Source organism: Bos taurus, chromosome 15 (genome assembly GCF_002263795.3).
Source record: "Bos taurus isolate L1 Dominette 01449 registration number 42190680 breed Hereford chromosome 15, ARS-UCD2.0, whole genome shotgun sequence".
Lineage (NCBI taxonomy): Eukaryota > Metazoa > Chordata > Mammalia > Artiodactyla > Bovidae > Bos > Bos taurus.
In genome coordinates, this window is record NC_037342.1 from 50,634,765 (window position 1) to 50,652,308 (window position 17,544).

Below are 17,544 nucleotides of genomic sequence, written 5' to 3' on the forward strand. Positions count from 1 at the left end.
CTGGGTTTAGGCATTGCAAATATTGAAGAAAGATTGACCAGATCCTCTAGATGAGCTGAGGTATGATTAAATTAGTGATCTTTATTCATTAGGCAATGAGAGTAAGAAAAAAAGAAGCAAGACAATCAGCCTTGGAAAAAAGGGAAGTGAGGCAAGGAAAAACACAAAACAATGCAATACATGATCACACTGGATGACATTCACAATAAGTTTCAAAAATATAGGACAAGCCCCTCAGTCAGTGGGTTTTCTCATTAGAACTACAAGGAGGAAACTCACCTTGAAATAGTCCATGGGAGAAAAATGAAGGGAATGTATCTTTCCCACTCTCTTTTTGGGCTTGTGCCATTTGCTTATAACAACTGCTCAGAAATCTGGATCCCATGCCCTATATGTGATGTCTCATCAAATCCAAAAGTGTGTGTACAGAACAGTAACCAGCACTGGTAGGGTGCTGACTGTGAGAATAAGAAGGGTTCATGAGAATCGGAGATGGTGCACAAGATTAGTATCCAATACACATCACCCTGAAAGACAATGGTGATGGAAACTCTTCCCAGTGTACAGAACTTGAAGCAAGAACTTGTCCATTTTGATTGAAACCAAAGATAAATTGATATATATGATGTATATGCATCACCTGATTTTGTCTTACAGATTGGCCTGTAGGTCCAGGGCTGGAAAAAAGATTGAAAGATTGATGACAACAAGTTATGGGTAGAAGTATACACTGAACGTCTAGGACAGGGCCCAGAGTGAAAATGTTTTTGTCCTATGTGAATTCCCACCAGAGGACATATAATGCAGAGAAGGCACCCAATAATCAGGTGAATAAGATAACCCATCCTGTCTAGATATTCACTGGAAGGACTGATGCTAAAGCTGAAGCTCCAGTATTTTGGTCATCTGATGCAAGCAGATGACTCATTGGAAAGGTCCCTGATGCAGGGAAAGATTTGAGGGCGAAGGAAAAGAGGGCATCAGAGGATGAGATGGCTGGACGGCATCACCTATGCAATGACCATGAACCTGGGCAAACTTCAGGGGACGATGAGGGACAGGGAGGCCTGTCATGCACGGTCCAGGAGAGCTGCAAAGAGACAGACACAACTAGGCAACTAAACAACAACAATCAGGTAAATCAGATGACCCATCCTCTGGGTGTTGATCAGCCTCTTCTCAGTCACCTGGTGCTTATTCAATGGACTCTTGTGCAAGTGTCTTATCAGTAGCGGTAAATGGATAAACGCATGGAATCCATACTCAGGCAGCGATTGTATTCCTACTGCTATAGACACCTGCACATAAAAGACCAACTCTGAGCCTGATTTTTCCCTATTTCTAAGACAATCTAGACAGTCTTTTAGTGGCATGTTAATGACATTGAAACAACAGCAATTTATCCTCACAAAATAGGTACTATTCCAGAGGCAGATTCATTTGCCATCTTATATTGCTTCTGCCAGCACCACTGTTTTTTGATTTACAACATCAAGTTCTCCAACAACATCACTTACAACCAAGAAACTGATTTTACCGTTGAAAAATTCTGATAATGGGATTGCACTATGGAATGCAGTGTTTTTACAATGTACATCATCAACCAGAAAAAGATGGTCCAATAAAAATATGAGATGCACTGCTGAAGCCTCAGGTATGGCAGCAGTTTGGAAACCCCACTCTGTGATATAAGAACGTTGAACCATAAATTCTGGTGCACACCTAAGATCAACAACTAATAGGTGATGGCATTTTTTTTATAACCATTATAAACACACTCCAGAGAATAAAGAAGGGAGGTGGTTGCAGCTCCTATTTCCCTCAAACTAGTAACTCATTTACAAATCATTTTATTTCCATCCCCCAACATAGGGCTCAGCCTTGTTCTAAGGGTCTAGTAAAGAAAGAAGTTCTTCCACCAGAGTAAAAACTCTGATTCTCATAAATAGGAATTTGCCACTACTCCCTGGCTCGTTGAGGTTTCTTGTGCTTAGTCGCCCAGTTGTGTCCGACCCTTTGAGACTCCATGGACTGTGGTGAAGTACACAACTGTGAACGTATTTAATGCCACTGAACTACACACTTGAAAACGGTTAAGATGGTAAATGTTATACGTACTTCACCATAATTTAAAACAATAATAAAGCAACCTGAGCAAGTCCCTGGCTCAAGGATAAGTGCACAGTTGGTGCCTCAATAAATGTCAAGTCCCTTCTTACCACTCACTGGTGTGATAATGCCCTGAGGTACTGCGGAATAAATCGCCCTCCCCCTGATGTTAAAAGAATATCAAGTCTCCTGAAAAGGAATTGTTTTTGGAAGTAGGGAACAGAAGGTGGCCTTTAGAGGGGAGTTCTAGGCACCCCTGTCCATCCAAACCTCCTTAAAAGCAGCTCCCACACGAGGGCACAGCACGTAGGCCTGGGGTGATGACCAGCATCAAAGAAAGCAGCGTGGCTCCTCCACGTAGCAGATACGATGCTTCACTCTATTACACAATGAGAACACGGGAGGGAACCCAAAGCAAGGACTAAACTCTTCGGAGCTTTCACTCGCCCCAGCCTCCAAGAAGCTCCAGACTCCAGCGGCACCTCAACCCCTCCGCCTTCTTCCTCCCTTGGCCCCGCCCAGTCTCCTCCCCCTCTGCCCGCCTCCCTTTCAGATTTGCCGGGGACGGGAAATCGAAAGTGAAATAAGGAACTGGCTGCTACCAGCTCCTTATTTCACTTTCCTGGCTGCTCGAAAAGGTGAGTGAACTTGGCTAGACCGAGGTACCCCAGCTCTCCCTGGGGGACCTCTCTCCCCTGCCCCGGGTCTGAAAAGCCTCATCCAAGCCGTCCCCACCCCTAGAAACTTCGATCTCAGGTTTTCTTTCGCGATAGGTCTTCCTCAACCCTAACCCAGCAGTTCTTCCCCTGCAGGCTGGGAGGAGGCTGGGCTGTAAACCTGACTGGGATGTCCCCTGGAAGGAGCTCGGATTGCCCTGCTTCCGCCAACACCTGAGCTGGGAAGAAAGACCCAGGGAAACTGGGAGAACTAGGATGGCAACCTAGCTCGGGGGTGGTCCAGGGGAGCCCGGTGTGGGGGTAGGTCCGCGATCCCTGAGACTGCTGCTGCTGCTGCTAAGTCGCTTCAGTAGTGTCCGACTCTGTGAGACCCCATAGAAGGCAGCCCACCAGGCTCCCCTGTCCCTGGGATTCTCCAGGCAAGAATACTGGAGTGGGTTGCCATTTCCTTCTCCAATGCATGAAGGTGAAAAGTGAAAGTGAAGTCGCTCAGTCCTGTCCGACTCTGAGCGACTCCACGGACTGCAGCCTACCGGCCTCCTCCGTCCATGGGATTTTCCAGGCAAGAGTACTGGAGTGGGGTGCCATCGCCTTCTCCGATCCCTGAGATTGCTATCCTCAAAAGGCTCCCTCTGCAGGTGAGAGACAGGGTTGCTTAGGATATTAGAAAACTATGGGTATATGCCCTAGAAGAAACAAAGGCGGTGCCAGGTTCAGAGTGGCTGAGAGAAGAGCCCAGGAAGTTCTTAATAAACCACACGCTTCTGTGTGTATGCACATACATATATATACACACATATACATATGCGTATGTGTGTGTGCTCAGTCGTGTCTGACTTTTGCGACCCCATGGACTGTATGTAGGCCACTAGGCTCCTCTGTCCATGGGATTTCCCAGGTAAGATACTGAAGTGGGTTGCTATTTCCTTCTCCAGGGGATCTTCCCAACTCAGGGATCAAACCTGCTGTCTCCAGTGTCTCCTGCATTAGCAGGTGGATTCTTTACCACTTGCACCACCTAGGAAGCCCATGTACTTAATATGGATATCCTTATAAGAATATATAAGAATAAATATAAATATTCTTATATATATTCATGTTACCGATAATTAGATAGATACCAATAACTCCTGCCTATTGCAAAGATTGATGAGAATGTATGTGAAGCACGTAGCACCTGACACATGGAAGGAGCACAGTCAATGGTCACTACTGTTAAGATTAGCTTCTCAACAGAGTGGAAGACCAGTGGCCTGAGTCAGAAGATCAATAAGTAAAGCCTGGACTCTGAGGGGTTAAGCGGAGATGAACATGATGAAAGTCGAATTGTAAGCAGCTGTCTCTCAGGTTCTCAACAATTTTTGCTCTCTTGGGGACTCAGTGTCCCCTTCTGTCTGACTGGATCAGTGACCCAGACTCTGGAAGAGGAGTGCTTGCTATTCAGGTTGAGGTCCTTGTCTTTTCTTGTTTTCACTCCCTCCAGTTCACCCTCTCTCCTGGTTCCCTTTTCTCACCTGGCTCTTCTCTTCCCTCCCTTTCCTCTTCTCCTCCCCTCACCGCAAGATCTCCCCAGCACTACTGAAGAGGAGCATCACCCCAATGGCCTCAGCCGTACCCTTGACAATGATGTGGGAGGAGGTCACGTGTTCTATCTGCCTGGATCCCATGGTGGAGCCTATGAGCATTGAATGTGGTCATAGCTTCTGCCAGGAGTGCATCTCTGAGGTCGGGAAAGAAGGGGGTAGCGTCTGTCCTGTGTGCCGGCGCCACTTCCTGCTCCAGAATCTCCGGCCCAATCGACAGGTAGCCAACATGGTGGACAACCTTAGAAAAATCAGCCAGGGTGCCAAGGAGAGCCCACACGGGGAGCTGTGTGTGGTGCACAGAGAGAAAATTCACCTCTTCTGTGAGGAAGATGGGAAGGCCCTTTGCTGGGTGTGTTCCCAGTCCCAGAAACACCGTGATCATCCCATGGTCCCTATTGAGGAGGCTGCTCAGGAGTACCAGGTGAGGCCTCAGCACAGAGGCAGGAACAGGTAAAAAGGAGATGGGGGCCCTGTTGACGGCTTTGTTCCCCAGAGCTGGGAATGGGAGAGAGTTACCTGTGGGGCTGGAGAAAGGATAGAGGTCTCCTGCCTTCTACGTCTTATTTAAGGGGGAAATGGCAAGCTCAGAACACTTTTCTCATTCTCCTGGAGCAGGGATGTGCTATGGGAAAATGCTTTAAGAATCTTCTTCCCTTGTGGCCTCCTGCTTAATTAGGAACAAGCAGTTTGCCCCCACCCTTTGTACCCCAACCGTGTGGCCCTATTTTGTAAGAAATATCAGGCTTTTTCCAAAACCTTGCCATCCACAGACTTCCTACCCCAAACAGACTACAGTCCTTCCTTGTCCTCTGCACTCAGGCTCTTCTAAGAACCAGTATGATCTTCCCCCCACTTCACACCACTGCACCCTACTTCTTGACCTGACTGGGTATCATCTTGCTTTTGTTCTCTGCAGGAGAAGCTTCAGGTGGCACTAAATAAACTAAGACATAAGCAGGAGTTGGCTGAGAAGCTGGAATTGGACATTGCAATGAAGAAAGCATCCTGGAAGGCAAGAGTCATATCCTGAAGGGAATCTTAGATCCAAAGCCTGGGGAGGGTCCAGCTATGCCAGTCCCTATATCTCATTCCCCAAGAACCAGCTGCCCCATAGGTCTCTTGATGGAGGGGATTAAAAGAGTGTAGAGATCAAAAAGAGCTCCCAGTCAGATGGAGAGAGAGTCTTAGGAGAAGGTGCTGAGGGACAAGATACACCCTAATGCTCCTGCTTCTTAAGCCCAGTCTCTGGAGATGACAGCACAGGGCCTCAGGGTCTGGGACAGAGGAATGCCAGGAGAGATGCCCAATGTCAAGAAATGACAAGTTGTCAAGAAATGACAATGACTGTGAGGACCAGACTTAAGGGAACCATAAAGGCCTAAGATGGGCTTCCCTGGTGGCTCAGATGGTAAAGAATCTGCCTGCAGTATTGGAGACCCAGGTTCAATCCCTGGATTGGGAAGATCCCCTGAAGAAGGGAATGGCTACCCACTCCAGTATTCTTGCCTGGAGAATCCCATGGACAAAGGAGCCTGGCGGGCTACAGCCCATACAGTCACAAAGAGTTGGACACGACTAAGCAACTAACACTTTCACTTTCAAAGGCCTAAGATAGGAAAACCAGTCTGACCAGGTAGCTACTTGACCATGTCCAGCTCACTGGTCCAAAATGTAATGGAGAGCTAAAGCTTGTTCCACCCCAGGGATTAGGAGGTGGGGTGGGTCAGGGACTAGAAAGGAGCAGAAGGAGCTCATGGCCAAGAGATCCCAGAAGAGGAAGACTTGAGACCCAGAAAGCATAAGGCAGGCTGTGGTGGTATTGAGTGACCCTCCAGTTACAAGCAGGGGAGGGCAAGCATAGAATACCTCAAAGACTCCTTTTTCCCAAACTTAGGAACCAGGTTATAAGCCTGGCTTTGCAGGTTTGTTGGAGTAGGGCCAGGTGTTACTCGCTCAGTTACTAAGATATGAAGACAAAGAGGCACATTGAGGGAGCAGGGGTGACTTGAAGGAGGTTGAGGAAATCTCTGATACCACAGGCTGATGCAGCTGTGATAGGAGAGCAACTACGGTGCACCTCCCCACCGCACCCCACCAGTCCCATTCCCCTCAGGCCCAGAAGCCTCACCCACCTCCCTTCCCAGCAAAATTGTGTATGTGTGTATTCCCAGACAGAGCCAGAGTGGAGTAGGAGTAGATATAGATACTTCCATTCCCAAATCTTAGGGGATTATGATTAAAAACCACCTCTTTCTTTCCATTGACACCAAAGGGGAAGGTTGAGGCGCACAAATTAAGAATTCATGAAGAGTTTGTAAGGCAGAAAAACTTCCTGGCCGAAGAGGAGCAGAAACAACTCCAGAAGCTAGAGGAGGAGGAGAGGCAACAGCTGAGAACCCTGGGGGACACAGAGGCTAGGCTGGCCCAGCAGATCCAGGCCCTGCAGGAGCTGATCGCAGAGCTGGAGAGGAGGAGGCGGGGCTCGGCGCTGGAGCTGCTGCAGGTGAGGCCTGAGGACAGCTCCTCTCTGAGATTCAGGGAGTAACTGAAAAAAACCAGTTTTTTGTGTTCTCTGCCTCTTCAGGGCACACAGAAACTTGGTCCCTGGCATTTTCTTAAATAAACTGGAATTCAGACCTATGAGTGGTTTGCATTCAAAGCCTAGAAAGGTACAAATTAGAAAGGAATATTCCATGCAGTAATGAAAAGAAATGGACATCTCTAGTAAGTGTCTGTTCTAACACACAATCAGATTCATGATCTTGAGAACGTACCTTAATCTTTCTGAGGATCAGGTTTCTCCTATGTTAAATGGATATTATAAAATTACATATCTCAGGGCCCCAACCTTGCCACCAATTCCTTCCATAACTCTAAATTAAGTCATTTTCTTTTCCTAGACCTAATTTCTCCATTTGTAAACAAGGGCAGCAGGGAATAGGCTAAATGACAAGCAGTTCCCCAGGCTTTTTAGTTATAAATGTAACATGTTTACACTTCCATGAGCTATATATGTATAACTGTATCACTCTGCCATATACCTGAAACATTGTCAATCAACTGTAGTTCAATTTTATAAAAAGAAAAAAAAAAAAGAGGCAGAGAACACAAGGGAACTGTTCTTGGGAGAACCCCATGGGGTCTGCTCGATTTCAGTACATAAATATAAAATGCTTAGAACAGTGCCTGGCACACAGTATGTGGTTGCATAAATATTATTTAATTTTATTATCATTTATGTTATAAAATACCTACTGAATACCTGCCTCTGAGGAGGCCTTAAAAATAGCTGAGAAAAGAAGAGAAGCAAAAGGCAAAGGAGAAAAGGAACGGAGTTTCAAAGAATAGCAAGGAAAGAGAGATAAGAAATAAGAGATAATAAAGCTTTCCTCAGTGATCAATGCAAAGAAATAGAGGAAAACAATAAAACTGGAAAGACTAGAGATCTTCAAGAAAATTAGAGATACCAAGGGAACATTTCATGCAAAGTGAAAGTGAAAGTGAAAGTCACTCAGTCGTGCCCAACTCTTTGCAACCCCATGGACTATTCAGTCCGTGGAATTCTCCAGGCCAGAATACTGGAGTGCGTAGCCTTTCCCTTCTATAGGGGATCTTCACAACCCAGGGATCGAACCCAGGTCTCCCACATTGCAAGTGGATTCTTTACCAGCTGAGCCACAAGGGAAGCCCAAGATGGGCACAATAAAGGACAGAAACAGTATGGACCTAACAGAAGCAGAAGATATTAAAAAGAGGTGGCAAGAATACACAGAAGAACTATGCAAAAAAGATCTTTATGACCCAGATAACCACAATGGTGTGATCACTCACCTAGAGCCAGACACCCTGGAATGCGAAGTCAAGTGGGCCTTATGAAGCATCACTACAAACAAAGCTAGCAAAGGTGATGGAATTCCAGTTGAGCTATTTCAAATCCTAAAAGATGATGCTGTGAAAATGGTTTACTCAATATGCCAGCAAATTTGGAAAACTCAGCAGTGACCACAGAACTGCAAAATGTCAGTTTTCGTTCCAATTCCTAAAAAACACAATGCCAAAGAATGCTCAAACTACGACACAATCACACACATCTCACACACTAGCAAAGTAATACTTAAAATTCTCCAAGCCAGGCTTCAACAGTATGTGAACCATGAACTTGCAGATGTTCAAGCTGGATTTAGAAAAGGCACAGGAACTAGAGATCAAATTGCCATCATCCATTGGATCATCAAAAAGGCAAGAGAGTTCCAGAAAAACATCTACCTCTGCTTTATTGACTATGCCAAAGTCTTTGTGTAAATCACAATAAACTGTGGAAAATTCTTAAAGATATGGGAATACCAGACCACTTGACCTGCCTCCTGAGAAATCTGTATGCAGGTCAAGAAGCAACAGTTAGAACTGGACATGGGACAACAGACTGGTTCCAAATCAGGAAAGGAGTACATCAAGGCTGTATATTGTCACCCTGTTTATTTAATTTATATGCAGAATACATCATTCAAAATGCCAGGCTGGATGAAGCACAAGCTAGAATCAATTGCCAGGAGAAATATCAGTAACCTCAGATCCATATATGATACCACCCTTATAGCAGAAAGTGAAGAACTAAAGAGCCTCTTGATGAAAGTGAAAGAGGAGAGTGAAAAAGTTGGCTTAAAGCTCAACATTCAGAAAATTAAGATCATGGCATCCGGTCCCATCACTTCATGGCAAATAGATGTGGAAACAGTGGCAGACTTTATTTTGGGGGGCTCCAAAATCACTGCAGATAGTGACTACACCATGAAATTAAAAGATGCTTGCCCCTTGGAAGAAAAGTTATGACCAACCTAGACAACATATTAAAAAGCAGAGACATTACTTTGCCAACAAAGGTCTGTCTAGTCAAACCTATGGTTTTTCCATTAGTCATGTATGGATGTGAGAGTTGGACCATAAAGAAAGCTGAGCACCTAAGAATTGATGCTTTTGAACTGTGGTGTTGAAGAAGACTCTTGAGAGTCCCTTGGACAACAAGGAGATCCAACCAGTCCATCCTAAAGAAAATCAGTCCAAATATTCATTGGAAGGACTGATGCTGAAGCTGAAACTCCAGTACTTTCTCCACTTGATGTGAAGAACTGACTCATTTGAAAAGACCCTGATGCTGGGAAAGATTGAAGGCAGGAGGAGAAAGGGAGGAGGGGATGACAGAGGATGAGATGGTTGGATGGCATCACTGACTCAATGGACATGAGTTTGAGAAATCTCTGGGAGTTGGTGATGGACAGGAAAGCCTGACATGCTGCAGTCCATGGGGTCTTAAAAAGTCGGACACGATTGAGTGACTGAACTGAGTGACTGACCTACTGAATATAAAAACAGTAGGTTGGAAATGACAAAATGAAGCTAAAAGTAAAATAACTGAGAAAATAAAATTAAACCTTGTGCATGTTATTTTGCTCTCCCAGGAAAATAAGGACAAAGAAATGAGAATTTTAGAGAAATATTAAAATATGACTTTGTTTCTCCCTTATTTGGCCTAAGCCAGTGTTCTCATTTGGTATTACAGCTTTGATGTATATGCTAATTGCACAGATTATTGAGTTATATAGCCATCCTTGTCATTTTGCTTTTTCTATGCCTGTTTACTAATCTTTAAATGGAATATAAGTAACAGTACTTACCTAATAGGAGCTTATAAATAATTAAACAAGTTATACAAAAAAAAAAAAAAAAATCTGTTCTAAGCAATAGTAGCCATGTGTTGTTACTGCTACTTTTCCTAATTTTTGTTTTTTGTTGTTCAGTCACTAAGTTGTATCTGACTCTTAACGATTCCATGAACTGTAGCACACCAGGCTTCCCAAAGTTTGCTCAGATTCATATCCATTGAGTCAGCAATACTATCTAACCATGTCATCCTCTGCATCCCTCTTCTCTTTTTGCCTTCAATCTTTCCCAGCATCAGGGTCTCTTCCAATGAGTCGGCTCTTCGCATCAGGTCGCCAAAGTATTGGAGCTTCAGCATCAGTCCTTCCAATGAATATTCAAGATTGATTTTCTTTCGAATTGACTGATTTGATCTCCTTGCAGTCCAAAGAACTCTGAAGAGTCTTCTTCAGCAACACAATTCTAATTTATTTCATAATACTATAAATAACTGAAAATTCTTAAGTAGCACATAAAATTGTCGGCATTCAGTCCCTCATGACAATGCAATGAAGTGGCTGCTACTATTATTACCCCTATTTCATAGATGAGAGAACTTAAGGTGCAAAGAAGTTAAAAGATTTAGTGATAGACTGAAGCTAAGAAACTTAAACAAGTTCACCTGAATAAGAGGTATTATCACCTGAGTAAGAGGTATTAAGTAGAACACACATCAATAAATTTATTTTTTAAAGTTTTTTTTGTTTTTTTTTTTAAATAAATTCACTGATGTGTGTTCTACTTAAAAATCATCTCACACCCAGCAATGATGAGCTTGCCTCACTTTGGGAAACTTTGGACTACATGGTCTCAAAAGTCCCTCTGCTGTAGCATTCTGTGGTTCCTCTTTTCCCCATACCTTTTCACTGTCTCTTGGTCAGATACAGTCATGAAAAAATTTGTTTGTGTTCTCCAGTGTTCTAGCCTGGGGAATCCCAGGGACGGTGGAGCCTGGTGGGCTACCGTCTGTGGGGTCGCACAGAGTCTGACACAACTGAAGAGACTTAGCAGCAACAGCAGCAGCTTCCTCCCCCTGATTACAGGTCACACCCATGCTGGGTTTCTGCTTCCTCATCCATTTCAAGGTGGTCAGAGGCATTTTTCAGGCCTTTGTCCAGAGGCTTGGGGCAGAGCAGTGTTCTGTAGACCTCAGGGTGACATCGCTTTACCCACATGACTGAAGTCTCAGTTGTAAACTAGTGTCTCCAGAACTTACTGTCTGTTTCTTGTCTCCTCAGGAGGTGAAAAGTGTCCTGGAAAGGTAAGGAAAGGTTTTCTTCATTAGAGGAGGGGGCAGTATATATCTTAAAAAAGAGTTTTAGTTAGAAAACATGCATTGAAGTCTTCCCTATCCTCCTTCCTATTCTCAAAGATCCAGTCCTCCTTAAAATATGTTCTGGTCTCGGAAGGCTAATTAATGGACATCTCAGTTGGTGAATGTCAACCCACTCCAGTATTCTTGCCTGGAAAGTCCCACAGACAGAGGAGGCTGGCGGGCTACAGTCCCTGGGGTCACAAAGAGTTGGACACGACTAAGAAACTGAACACACACAGTTGGTGAGATGCCTGAAGTAACTGGCATGTCATATCTTCACAAAGTGAAATAACAGACAGGGAAGTTGAGTTTACAGCCTGCTGGGACTCTTTTAAAAAGTATATTACTGGTTTCAAACCTCTCTAAAAGAGCCATGGGTAAGACCCACAGCATGGGCAAGACTCCTTGAGGTTCCTCATGGAGGTGATTCAGCCTGTATCAGACACCTTGAGTTATGAAGTGAAACAGAAGGTACTTGTGTAATGACCTAAGACCCGGAGAGACATACAGGCTGGCCAGATGACACAGATGCTCATGTAGTCATCAAGGCTTAGATAGAAACAAAATCCTACCTACTTTTGCCCTCCGTCCCTAACACAGATCCTAACACAGATTGTTGTAGTTGTTGTTGTTTAGTTGCTGAGTTGTGTCCAGGCTTCCCTGGTGGGTCAGATGGCAAAGAATCCGTCTGCAATGCGGGAGACCTGGGTTCAATCCCTGGGTTGGGAAGATCCCCTGGAGAAGGGAATAGCTACCCACTCCAGTAATTTTGCCTGGAGATTTCCAAGGACAGAGGAGCCTGGCAGGCTACAGTCCATGGGGTCACAAAGAGTTGGACATGACAGCTTTCACTTCACTGTGTCCAACTCTTTGCAACCCCATGGACTGTAGCCCCAGGCTCTTCTGCCCATGGGATTTCCCATACAAGAATACTGGAATGGGTTGCCATTTCCTTCTCCAGGGAATCTTTCTGACCCAAGGGATTGAACCCATGTCTCCTGCATTGGGAAGTGGATTCTTTACCAATGCATCACCTGGGAAGACCCCCTAACACAAGAGCTGTTTGCAAATTTGCATCAGATTAAATTATCAGTCATCCATAAAGGTGGTATAGCCATTGGATTTGGGCAGGATGAGGTAGGAGTTGGAGATAGGGTCTCTAATTCTTTTTCCCCCAGGAGTGAATCCTGGAACCTGAAGGAGTTGGATGTCGCCTCCACAGACCTGAGGAATGTATTCTATGTGCCCGGGATTAAGAAGATGCTGAGGACGTGTGGAGGTGAGCACCAAGGGTGTGGGACTGGCTTGCCAAGGGAGTGAAGGGGATAAGGAGGGTGCCCAGTGCATCCCTGGGTTGGAGAGAGATGGCAGGTTAGAGTAGGTGGGGCAGGTGCAGAAATAGGGAAGGTGGTTCCCTCAAAGGTCAGGGCAGGGGTCAGAGTTGGCCAGGGGTTATCTCCTCACACAGTGAGGCTCAGGGTCACCCCTTCATCCTCATCCCCCCATTGCTGGCACAGGGTTGCTGACTCTGCACAGTCTCCCAGCCTGACTGTGGCCCTCTCTCTGCAGTACACATCACCCTGGATCCACAGACAGCCAATCCGTGGCTCATCCTTTCGGAGAATCGGAGACAAGTGAGGCTTGCAAACACCCGGCAGGAAGTGCCTGAAAATGAGGAGAGATTTGATAGTTACCCCATGGTACTGGGTGCCCAGCGCTTTGACTCCGGGAAAGTTTACTGGGAGGTAGATGTGACGGGAAAGGAAGCCTGGGACCTGGGGGTTTGTAGAGACAATGTGCGGAGGAAGGGACAGTTTTTGCTCAACTCCGACACTGGCTTTTGGATAATCTGGCTATGGAACAAACAAAAATATGAGGCTGGCACCTGCCCCCAGACTCCCCTCCACCTTCAGGTGCCTCCAAACCGAATTGGGATCTTCCTAGATTATGAGGCCAGCACTGTCTCTTTCTACAACATCACTGACCACGCCTCCCTCATCTACACCTTCTCTGAATGTGCCTTTGCTGGACCCCTGCGGCCCTTCTTCAATCCTGGTTTCAATGATAGAGGAACAAACTCAGCCCCTCTGATCCTCTGTCCACTTAAGACAGGCTGGTAGGATCCAGATGATTCTCTCTGGACACAAGCAACCCCTCTGTTGGTTCCACTCCTCAGCCAGTGACCCTGTCTCATGTGCCCATGAACTCCAAACCACCTTTGTCTCTGCAGATGTGTCAGGATACCACAGGCAAACTGGCCCCAAGGTCACCCGCAGTCTGTGTCAAATGACCTACAGCACCAGGATTCCTGCCCTATGTTGCTTTATCATTCCCTCCATGAAATAAACTACTTGCATTTGGCCCCCAAACTCACCTGGATCAACTAAAGCATGTTTCTGCCTTCTTCATGTGACTTCAAGTTTTGCTTTTTCCTCTCCATCTCTAGGCTTTTGGTCCAATCTCTACTATGTATCTTGCAAAGTGAAAGTGAAGTCACTCAGTCATGTCTGACTCTTTGCAACCCCATGGACTGTAGCCTACCAGGCTCTTCTGTCCATGGGATTTTCCAGGCAAGAGTACTGGAGTGGGTTGCCATTTCCTTCTCCAGAGGATCTTCCCAACCCAGGGATCGAACCTGGGTCTCCCGCATTGTAGGCAGACACTTTACCATCTGAGCCACCAGGAAAGTCCCATGTATCTTGCAAAGGACTTCCTAAATAAATTGGTCTCAATCTATCCCATCATTCCTATCTTGTATACCTCGAGGATTATCTTCCCAACATACATCTGATCAAGAGTGGCTTCACAGTGCCTATAGGAAAACAGGCATTAACAGGCATTAACTTTTTAAATGAAGGCTGAATTATGCATGTCTTAGGTTGCCATGTTAAATATCTAACCAGCTATGATCCCTCATTTCCCCTGTTATCTCCCAACCACATCTTGTTGATAGTGGTGTTGGTTAAAGAACATATCAACATAAATGGCCAATGTGATAATTTTTTGATAGAACAACTTGCCTAGGCTATAAGCCCCCAGGTTTTCAATCAAACACTAATCCAGATTGTTGCTATGAAGATATTTTTGTAGATGTCATCAAAGTCCATAATGATTTGACTTTAAATAAGGGACATTGTCCTAGATAAGCTGGGTGGGCCTAATGTTCAATCAGGTGGAAGTCTAAGGGCGGATCTGAGGCTCCTATGAAGAAGATAGTGCACTTGTGAATAGCAGCTTCAACTCATGCCCAAGAGTCTGAACTTCACCTTCCTCGATAATCTGCCCTGTGGATTTTATGACTTGTCTTGCCAGCCCTCCCAGATGTATAAGTGAATTTCTTATCATAAGCAAGTCTCGTAATATTTATTTCCTGTTCTCCTCCAGTTGAACCCTAACTGGTGTGAAGGCCAGGAAGGAGGTAACAGCATCACCTGATTTCAGCACACACTTTTCTTGAGTTTAAACTTTTTAAGTTGGCCCAATGAAGCTCTACATGTGAACATCAGTAGGCTGCCTGAGAGCCACTGTCCTTCCAGGAAATGTGATTCCTTATCTAAAATAGAATCTCAGATTGCCCTTAGCACATATGCTAAATATTTCATGAAAAACTTAGATACTACACAAAGATGTCAGTGACCTTAAAAAAAGCTGTTGTTTTTAGGTCTGTCTTAATACTGGACTGAAAGAAGGTACTTTGATGGAAAGATAGCAACAACAGAATCCTCAGGCAAGAGACATCACAGAGCTAACTCAATTAAGTTGCCAAAGGTGACCAATGCTTTGGTTGATACACTAAAGAGAATATGGAGAATTCAATTCATCATGAATGGGATGTGCTGGGGGAGGGTTGGATTCTGTATATCCAACATGGGTCAAAGAAATATTTTTTATTAGAAGGGTAGATTATGAAATCAGCTTTTCTACTTCTCTGCTTTGGGGGTGGCCAATGTAATTGATGATGGGTTTTTCCCCCCTTCAGTTGATATGCTGATGTGAGGACACTGCCATAATGATATAAACTTAAATAAATTTTTATTTCTCAAAATCTGAATACCTTGGCATATTGGGTTATCCTGATGTTTGCAGATATATTACACAGATGACATACTGCCATCCCCTGCATCTCCACCAAAAAAGAATTAAATAGAGGTTTCATAGTATCTCAACTTTTATCCCCACCAATAATTAGTAATAAGTGATCCAGGTACACTCCAGCATATCACACATAAGATTATCATACTAAGTGAAGTAAGCCAGAAAAAGACAAGTATCATATGATAACACTTATATGTGATATATTTAAAAAATGATATAAATGACCTCATATATGAAACAGAAATAGACCCACAGATATAGAAAACAAACATGGTTATTAAAGGGGAAAAGGGGGTTGGAAGAGATAAATTAGGAGTTTGGGATTAACATATATACACTACTTTATATAAAATACATAACTGAGAACCTACTGTATAACACAGAAAACTATACTCAATATTTTGTATTAACTTATAAGGGAAAAGAATTTGAAAAAGATTAGATACATGTGCATGTATAATTGAATCACTTTGCCATTCACCTGAAACTAACACAGCACTGTAAATCAACTATGCTTCAAAAAAATTTTTTTTAATTCTCTTGAGAAATGAGTAATTAGCCTCCGATTAAAATAATAAATTTATATTAAAAAAAAGAAAAAACAAACAAACAAAAAAAAGAAATGAGAGCTTTACCAGCAACAATTCTAATTTTGATTAATATTATCCTTTACAACTCAAATAATGTCTCTTGACTTTTTGATCTCCTATGATACCACAACTTCCTTTTGAAATATTGATAGAAGAAGCAGAAATTATTATAGCAAAGTTTTAAAGATAAACAAGCTAAGACAGGAAGACGTTAAAAATCTGTCCAGTGCTTACTCTTTGTCAATATTCAAAATCCTATTTATACTTTAAATTTTGGGTTCTATCACAGCCATATGATAAAAGCATGATCAAGAGATTTAAAGATTATGGTGCCCCTCACTTATTTATGAAAATATTTTATATTAAAACATTTCTTAAGATCAAATCAGCAAATTTCAAGTATATAATACCATGTTTTAAACTATAGTCACCATACTATACATTAGATCCCCAAACTGAAAGTTTGTACCCTTCAAGCAATATCTCCATTTCCCCTACCCCTGTGCCTCTTGAAACCACCATTCTACTCTCTACTTCTGTGAGTTCAATTTTTTTTTTTGATTCTCCATGTAAGAGAAATCATACTGTTTTTGTCTTTCTTTTTCTGGCTTATTTCATTTAGCATTGCATGCAGATCCTTTACCATCTGAGCCACAAGGGAAGCCCTAGTATAAGGTACTCCAGGTTTATTCATGTTGTCGAAAGTAGTAAGATTTCCTTATTTTTATGATTGAATAATATTCCATTGTGTGTATGTACCACATTTTTCTCTTTTTTTCTCCCATCTTTATTGAGATATAACATTTTGTAAGTTTAAGGTGCACAATGTAATGATTTAATACACACATATATAGCACAATTATTACAGTAAACTTTGTTAATACATCTATCACCTCATATAGTTGTATTTGTATTAATATATGTTTGTGGTGAGAACTTTTAAAGTCTACTCTCTTAGCAACTTTCAAATATGCAATGAAGTATTATTAACTATAGTCATCATGCTATATGTTACATCCTCATAAAATACTCATCTTAATACTGAAACTTTGTACCCTTGACAACTTTTACCCATTTACCCTACCCACAGACCCTCACCTCAGGCAACTACCAATCTTTTCCCTGTTTCTATGAGTTTCTTTTTAATTCCACTTATAAATGAGATCATACAGTATTTATCTTTAGCTTATTTCATTTAGTTCAATATTTTCAAGGTTCACCCACGTTGTAACAGATGGCAAGGTTTCTTTCTTTTTATGGCTGGATAACATAAGTGTGTGTGTGTGTGTGTGTGTAATATTTTATCTATCGATTCATTTTTCAATGGACATTTAGGTTGTCTCTATGCCTTAGCTATTGTAAATAATGCTTCAGTGAACATGGGAATGGATATATTTCTTTGAGATACCGATTTTGTTTTCAAATACACAGAAGTGCAATTTCTGAATCATATGATAATTCTACTTTTAATTTTT

At 43.2% G+C, this 17,544-nt stretch overlaps 1 protein-coding gene across 4 annotated transcripts; it reads left to right on the forward strand.

Moving 5' to 3' along the window:
• Positions 1 to 2,640: 2,640 nt before the first annotated feature.
• TRIM21 (tripartite motif containing 21) lies at positions 2,641 to 15,435 on the forward strand. Of its 4 annotated transcripts, XM_059874582.1 has the most exons (8): positions 2,663 to 2,747; positions 3,253 to 3,424; positions 4,350 to 4,793; positions 5,289 to 5,384; positions 6,645 to 6,875; positions 11,308 to 11,330; positions 12,563 to 12,663; positions 12,954 to 15,435. In XM_059874582.1, the coding sequence occupies exons 2-8, from the start codon at positions 3,335 to 3,337 to the stop codon at positions 13,502 to 13,504; spliced, it is 1,536 nt and encodes a 511-aa protein (XP_059730565.1). In that variant the 5' UTR covers positions 2,663 to 2,747; positions 3,253 to 3,334; the 3' UTR covers positions 13,505 to 15,435.
• Positions 15,436 to 17,544: the final 2,109 nt, after the last annotated feature.